Here is an 8,604-nt window from a genome sequence, read left to right as displayed (position 1 = left end):
GTTTTGTACTCACCGCACATGGATCATTCCTCATCTGTAATGTGCCCCAAATGCAGCTTCATTTTCCAGATACCTTGATGCAGAATAAAGTTTTTCATCATTAGGTGCAGCCTGGCGTATGGCATATTTTATTTCTGGTTTTTCAAATAAATGTGAATGTTCAAATTTAATCGAACTATAAACAAATATATTTTTAGTAATACTATGTCAATCTTAATTTACCACTCGATATTGGTGCTTACCTTATTTTCTCCATTCTGTAGTACTTACTGTGGATCCTGATACTATTGGTGCCGCTTTTGAAGTAAGGACTGTACGTTTTAAGTAATAAGACTAGTGGGGTGGTGATGTGCTGTTTGCTTTATTTTAAAAAAAAAATGGCTATTCCATCTGCAGAATAAGATTTACACTGAGGCAAAATTAAACTGTGAGCAGAGCACAGAGGCCAATACTAACTCCGTGAAATCCTGCTGAGATATCAGAAATAAAAACAATGTACTAAAATTTTAGTTTAAATATACTGATTCTTGGTGTAAGAATCAGCTCACTTACCCACAATTTCCACACTCAGCATGCATGCCCACAGATAAGGCTTTGGACAACAACCTGACCAATCAGGTGGGGTTTCAGAGCTGTATTTTTAAGAAGTAACTCAATCCAAGTCTGATAATGACAAAATAGTTATTCTTTTATTCTTATTTGAACTCCACTGGAGTCAGGGATGAAGTATCATCTTCTATTCCAAGAATGAAGTCTTCAGGTAATGTCTCAGGTGCTATCTGTGCTAACTGGTCATCATAAGAACGTAGGGTCCATAATTTCTCTAATTCATAGGTTTCTCTGGTTTCTGGAAGCATCAAATGAATCACCATGCTGCCTATCAATCAAGGACAGATAAGAGTTAAAGAAGCAGTTCATTAGTTTTATTCTTGTGCTCTCACAAACCTCTGTGATAGAACAGTGATTGTCAAAGAATGGATCCATATCCAAATTAGGATTACCAGGCAGTTTACTAGAAATGCAAATTATGGATACCTTTCCTACAGAAATGCCATAGAAAATGATGTTCTGCTTTTCTCAGTGCTTTATACAAGAGAGGGACATGGTATCAATATGTAACATTCCTGGTGATTACTTCACTCTCAGTGGATATCACATTTCTGCATATACTCTGAGCAAAGCATGGACTGCCTTTTCTTCTAGACTATCTTTTCAAGGCTGTGTGTGAATAGTCTCAGAGGCCATGTCCCTCCAGAGCAAAGGACAGGTTTACTTATAGCAGCGGGTCTCAGGACATTTTTTATTTTTACAAATGAGGCTGGAGAGAAGGGAGACTGCTAAACATCCTACAATGCACAGGATCTATCTCCCCACTCCCACCTGAATCACATGGTCCAAAATGTTAAGAGTGACAAAGCACAGAAATCCTGGCCTAACAGCCTTAGCAGAGAAAGTGTCTTCCACCACAGCAAATGTGGGTTTACTTCTGCCCATTATATAAGATGTGCTAGCCTAATCTCAGGGTTCCTCTCTCAGAACTTTGCAGATGTCATCTAGCCCGGTGTTTCTCTACCTATAGAAAATGGGCTCAGGGAAGCTGATGAAAACAACAAAAACAATGAATGCTGCTGCTGGCTACTGTTACTGTGATGAGTAATAAAACTGTCCATCCCTAACCCAGGAATAGCCTTGCGTCTTTCACCAGTGCCCATGAAACTGGGAAGCTAACTTGTTATAAAATCTCAGACCCTTCACAATCCTTGACAATTACTGTTTTTTCCTTTATAATACGTATCTTATGAAATACTTACATGTATATATTAATACCCAAATTCGTTAGGTCTTTCAAAATTCCAGTCCTCTGCTCTTGTCCTTCTCAGTACCTGAAACGCCCTTGACCTTCACCTCATCTGAGTCATTCTGGGCCAACGTTATGTATACCCCAAGCCTTCTGCCACCACTAAGAGATCTCTCCCACCTCTACCACGTTATCCACTCTGTTCTCCACCATCTTTCTGAACTGCGTGGCTAGTTAAATACTTACACATTAGGTGAGGTTTTCACATGTTAATAAGACCTCCTGGGTTATAATTAAAACTTTAAACAAGTATCAAAAATATCACATGAAAATCTAATCTCAATCCTTTTACAACTGAAAATAGTTCAAGATTAGGACAAAATATATACTTATCTGTAAAATATGTCAAAATAACTTACCAAAGTCCACACAGAGCCAGTCATCAGTGTCCTTCCCTTCAATCTTAACATGAGGCTCACTTTTACATTTCAGGTATTTATACTGAAAAAAGCCAGATTATATATTAGGAGAGAGGTGGAGGAAGTCTCTTCTCACTGAGGATGGTCTGGGGGGGTATTTTTCTTGATCATAAGAGGAATGAGTAGGCCAGTTCCTAAGTTAACTATACTCCATAGTAAGTTGAGGAAACTATTCCTCCCCCACCACCCAAATCCTACCTACCCTCCTATACCTCTTCTCTACTGAATACCTACTGCCCAATCCCTTCTGAAAGGGCCATTCTACTCATATCCACCAAGGTGTGTCTGAGGCAAAGAGGACCAAGCTCACTCAACATCTGGTCCTCACCTACATCACCTTCAGGACAATATTCATGGGATTTTACCATCCCATGGCTCTATTCTCAATAGGTCTTATGAATGGTCCAAAACACCCGATACACTAGTATCAGACAAACAGACTTTAAATCAAAAACTATTACAAGAGACAAGGATACTAATACAGTGATAAAGGGGTTCAATACTCCAGATGATTTAACAATAACAAACATGCACCAAAAATCAGAACTCCTGAACATATGGAAACAAACATTGATAGAACTGAAGGGAGAAACAGAGGACAACACAATAATATGGAAGACAATGCTCCATTTTTTAAAAGATTTTATTCATTTATTTGACAGAGATAGAAAGGGAACACAAGAAAGGGGAGTGGGAGAGGGAGAAGCAGGCTTCCCACTGAGCAGGGAGCCGGATGTGGGGTTTGATCCCCGGACCCTGGGATCATGACCTGAGCTGAAGGCAGATGCTTAACGACTCAGCCACCCAGGTAGGTGCCCCGATACTCCATTTTCAATAATGGATTAAAAAAAAAAAAAAAGACCAGTGAGGAAATAGATGACTTGGACAACACTACAGGCTAACTGGACCTAATAGACATTAACAGAACATTCCATCCAAAATAGAACACACATTTTTCTAAAGTGCACATGTAACATTCTCCAGGATAGATACGTTAGGCTACAAAACAACTCAATGAATTTAAAAAGCCTGAAATAACAAAGTATATTTTCTCATCACAATGAAATGAAACCAGAAACAACAAAAGGAAAAACAGAAAAGCCATAAAAACAGTAAGTCAAAGAAGATATCACAAGGGAAATTAGAAAATATCTTGAGACAAATGAGATTAAAATACAACATACCAAAACTTAATGGGATATAGTAAAAGTAATGTGAAGAGGGAAATTTATAGTTATAAATGCTTCCATGAAAAAAAGAAAGTTCCCAAATCAACAACCTAAATTTACACCTTAACTAGGAAGTAAAGAAATTAAACTTAAAGCTAGCAGAAGGAAGGAAACAATGATCAGAGATAACCAAAACTGACAAATATCCATGAAACCAAGATTTGGGCCTTGAAAAAGATAAAACTGACAAATCTTTAATTAGACTGACTAAGAGAAAACAGAAGATCCAAATAACTAAAATCCAAGGGGGCATTACTTTTTTTTTTTTTTTAAGATTTTATTTATTTATTTGACAGAGAGATCACAAGTAGGCAGAGAGGCAGACAGAGAGAGAGGGGGGAAGCAGGCACCCTGCTGGGCAGAGAGCCAGATGTGGGGCTCGATCCCAGGACTCTGAGATCATGACCTGAGCTGAAGGCAAGAGGCTTAACCCACTGAGCCACCCAGGTGCCCCGGGGGCATTACTTCTTAAAAAAGGCATGATGAATAATATGAACAACTATATATCAGCAAATTGGATAATTGAGACAAAATGGACAAATTCCTATAAACTCAATTTACCAAGACTGAATTGGGATTGAATCAGTAATTGAAAACCTCCAAACACGAAAGGGGAACCCTCCTACACTGTTGGTGGGAATGCAAGCTGGTGCAGCCACTCTGGAAAACAGTATGGAGGTTCCTCAAAAAGTTGAAAATAGAGCTACTCTATGACCCAGCAATTGCACTACTGGGTATTTACCCTAAAGATACAAATGTAGGGATCCGAAGGGGCACGTGCACCCAAATGTTTATAGCAGCAATGTCCACAACAGCCAAAATATAGAAAGAAACTAGATGTCCACCAACAGATGAATGGATAAAGATGTGGTGTGTGTGTGTATATGTGTGTGTGTGTGTGTGTGTGTGTGTGTGTGTGTATAAAAAATATATATAATGGAATACTATGCAGCCATCGAAAAAGAAATCTTGCCATTTGCAATGACATGGATGGAACTAGAAGGTATTATGATAAGCGAAGTAAGTCAATAAGAGAAAGACAATTATAGCTCTCTGATATGAGGAATTTGAGAGGCAGGGCGGGGGGATTGTGGGGGCTAGGGAGGGAAAAAGTGAAACAAGATTGGATTGGGAGGGAGACAAACCATAAGAGATTCTTAATCTCAGGAAACAAACAAGGTTTCTGGGGGTGAGGTGTAGGGATGCGGTGGCTGGGTTATAGACATTGGGGAGGGTATGTGCTATGGTTAGTGCTGTGAATTGTGTAAGCCTGATGATTCAGAGACCTGTACCCCTGGAGCAAATAATACATTATATGTTAATTCAAAAAAAAAAAAAGAAAAGAAAACCTCCAAACACTATTATATCTCAGTTAAAAGAAAGAATGAACAAACAAGACCAGACCGAACAACCTCCTAACAAAGTAAAGCCCTGACCAAATGGTTTCACAGATGAATTCTACCATTTAAACCAAAGCTGAAAACAAATAAATGAATGAATGAATGAATGAATGAATAAACAAAAGCTAACACAAATTCTTCTCAAACTCTTCTAAAAAACTGAAAAGGGAATCCTTTGTAACTCATTCTATGCAACTACCATTACCCTGAAACCAAGGCCAAAGACACTACAATAAAACAAAACTACAGACCAGTATTCTTGATGAACACTGATGCAAAAATCCTTAATAAATTATGTGCAAGCCCAATTCAACAGTATATTAAAAGGATATACAACAAAACTGAGTGAAATTTATTCTTGGAGTGGAAGGATAGTTCCATAATCAATCAATATAATAAACCACATTAACAAAATGAAAAACAAAAGTCACAGGATCATCTCAAATTTATGCAGAAAGCATTTCACAAAATTCAACACCCTTTCATGACAAAAATACTCAAAGACAAAAATACTAAAAGATAATAAAGATCATACATGAAAAGCCCACAGCTATTGTCCTACTTAATGGTGAAACACTGTAAGTTTTCCTTCTAAGGTCAGGAACAACACAAGAATGCCCATTTTTGCCACTTCTATTCAACATAGTGCTAGAAGTTCTGGCCAGAGAAATAAGAGCAAGGGAGGGAAAAAAAGGTAATCAAATTGGAAATGAAATAATGAAATTATCATGGTTTACAGACAACATGACTTACATACATAAAACCCTAAAGATTCCACAAAATCACATGTTAAAATAAATGATTTCAGCAAAGTTGTAGGATACAAAATTAACATACCCAATCAGCTGTGTTTCTATACACTACCTAATCAATAACCTGAAAAGGAAACTAAGAATTCCATTTACAATGGAATCATAAATAAAATACTTACCAATAAATTTAACCATGGAGACAAAAGACTTGCACACTGAAAACTGTAAGATGTTGCTAAAGAAATTAAATAAAACATCAATAAACGGACACTGTGTTCATAAACTAGAAAACTTAAATTGTTTAGATGTCAGTACCAGGCAAAGCTATCTACAAATTCGATGCAATCCCTACCAAAATCCCAGTGACATTTTTTTTTTGGCAGAAGTAGAAAAGTCCATCCTAAAATTTATATGTAATTTAAAAGGACCCCAAATAGCCAAAAACAGTCTTGTAAAGGAAGAACACAGTTGGAGCTCTCAACTTACTGTTATCAAAACTAACTACAAAGCTACAGTAATCAAACAGTGAGCAAGCAGGGCACCTGGGTGACTCAAGTCAGTTAAGCATCTAACTCTTGGTTTCAGCTCAGGTCATGATCACAGAGTTTTGAGATTGTGCCGTGGGATAGGCTATGCACTCAGCGCAGTCAGCTTGAGCTTCCCTCTGCCCACCCACCCACCTCTGTATTGTCTCTCTAATAAATAAAAATCTTTAAAAAGGGTGGGGCACTTAGGTGGCTCAGTCACTTAAGCACCTGCTTTAGAATCAAATCATGATCCTGGGGTCCTGGTATCAAGCCCCACCTCAGGCTCCCTGTTCAGTGAGGAGCCTATTTCTTCCTCTGCCCCACCCCCAACCCTGCTTGTGCTCTAATAAATAGATAAAATCTTGAAAACAGTGAGCAAGGGAGACCAATGGAATAAAAGAAAGAGCCCACACAATCAAGCGATTTTCAACAGGGGTACCAAGTTCATTCAGTGGGAAATGGGCAGTCTTTAACAAATGGAGCAGGGAAAACTACACATCCACGTGCAAGAGAACAAAGCTGGACCCTTACTTTACACCATCTACAAAAACTAAAAACCAATCAAAGACCTAAACATAGGACCTAATACTTTTAGAAGAAAACACAGTGGAAAGCCTTCCTGACACATGACACTGAATTTGGCAATGACTGCTTGGATAGGACACCAGAGGCACAGGCACAACAAAAGATAAACTGGACTTTACAAAATTAAAAGCTTTTGTGCATCAAAGGACACTATCAACAGTAAGACAACCTAAAGAACAAAAAAAATATTTACAAATCATGTATTCATTTTGGGATTAATATCCACAATATATACAGAACTACAACTTAACAATGACGACAACCAAAAAACTAACCTGATTAAAACACAGACAAAAGACTTCATTAGGCCTTTTTCCAAAGACATCCAAATGGCCAGTAACACGTACATGGATGCTCAACATCACTAATCATTAAGGAAGTGCAAATCAAAACCACAATGAGATGCCACTTCACACCCATTAGGATTACTATGATCCAAAACTCAGAAAATAGGAAGTGTTTGCAAAGATATAGAGAAATCGGAACACTTCTGAACTGCTGGTGGGAATGTAAAGTGGTGCAGCCACTAAAGAAAAGAACATGGTGGCTCCTCAAAAAACTGAAAGCAGAATTACCATGATCCAGCAATTCCGCTCCTGATATTAAAGGCAGGGACATGAACAGACACTTCTACACTCACGTTTATGGCAGCAATATTCATAATCTCCATAAGGTGGAAGCAAACCAAATGAAAATCAACAGATGAACAGATAAAATGTGATCTATACATACAGTAACATACACAGTCTTAAAAAGATGAAATTCCAACACAAGCCACCGCATGGATGAACCCTGAAAACATTTTGCTAAGTGAAATAAGCCAGTCATAAGTGGACAAACAGGGTATGATTTCACTCACATGAAGTACTTCATTGAATTCAGAAAGAAAGAATGGTGGTTGCCAGGGTACAGAGGGAGAATGGGAAATTACTGCTTAATGTACAGAGTTTCAGTTTTGCAAGATGAAAAACATTCTGGGGATGGATGGTGGTAAATCACAGCACACTGATGTGAATGTAACCACTGCCACTTAACTGCACATCTTAAAAAATGGTGAAATGCTTAAAACGTAAAACCTCTCATTCCTTTTATATCTCCAAGCACAGAGGTCACTTCTAAGTCTTCATCTTCCTCTGTCCCACCAGCACATCTAACAGATCTCTAACAGAGATCCTGGGACCCTGTCTTATAACTCTTCTCTATGCCCTCTTGGTTCTCTTTCTTATATCTCCAACTACTCCTTCTTTGGCATCTCCCTTTGCTTTGCCATATTGCAGCAAGGTTCTGTTTTCAGTCCCTTCTTATTTTACCACCCTTCTCTAGGCAAACCTAACTTTTGTTTTGGTCTTAACCATCCCTTTTATGACCAATTTTCAACAAGCTGAGAGAGGTTATGTTCCCCTGTAGAGTATTATCAGAATCAACTAAAGGTCTCCAAGTATATTCCTCACTCTGATTCCTGTTCAGTCTAATTAGAAAATGAACGGTCTTCCTTTTCCTCAATTAGACCTATGAATTCAGAGGGTGAGGACTAGATTTTTTCATCCTACCAATACCCACCACAGTGCTTGGAAACACAGGACACATTCAAACATTTGAATTAAACCACAGGCCAACATGGTCCAAAAGAACTTTTTGCAATTATGGAAACATTTTATAGTTGTGCTGTACAATATGGTAGCCATTAGCCACATGTGGCTACCAAGTACCTGAAATATGGCTAGTACAGCTGAAGAACTAAAGTTTGTTTTTTTTTTAAAGATTTTTTATTTATTTATTTGACAGAGAGAGATCACAAGTAGACAGAGAGGCAGGCAGAGAGAGGGAGGGAAGC

The 8,604-nt window shown here is 38.2% G+C and overlaps 1 protein-coding gene across 1 annotated transcript in view; it reads right to left on the bottom strand.

The window, feature by feature from the left end:
• Nucleotides 1-353: 353 nt before the first annotated feature.
• The window catches only part of LOC111147250 (mitochondrial assembly of ribosomal large subunit 1), a 10,674-nt gene continuing 2,423 nt past the window's right edge, over nucleotides 354-8,604 (bottom strand). Inside the window, exons 3-4 of the mRNA XM_022503172.1 lie at nucleotides 2,218-2,299; nucleotides 354-877 (exon numbers count right to left, since the gene is read on the bottom strand). Coding sequence (XP_022358880.1) covers nucleotides 696-877; nucleotides 2,218-2,299 — 264 coding nt within the window. The 3' untranslated portion in view covers nucleotides 354-695. The remainder of the gene's footprint in view (nucleotides 878-2,217; nucleotides 2,300-8,604) is intronic.

The sequence above is a fragment of the Enhydra lutris genome, unplaced genomic scaffold, assembly GCF_002288905.1.
Source record: "Enhydra lutris kenyoni isolate GAN:26980312 unplaced genomic scaffold, ASM228890v2 scaffoldscaffold16, whole genome shotgun sequence".
In the NCBI taxonomy this organism is placed as follows: Eukaryota; Metazoa; Chordata; class Mammalia; order Carnivora; family Mustelidae; genus Enhydra; species Enhydra lutris.
Note: the sequence above shows the minus strand (reverse complement) of the source record. Positions and strands in the feature narration are given on the sequence as shown.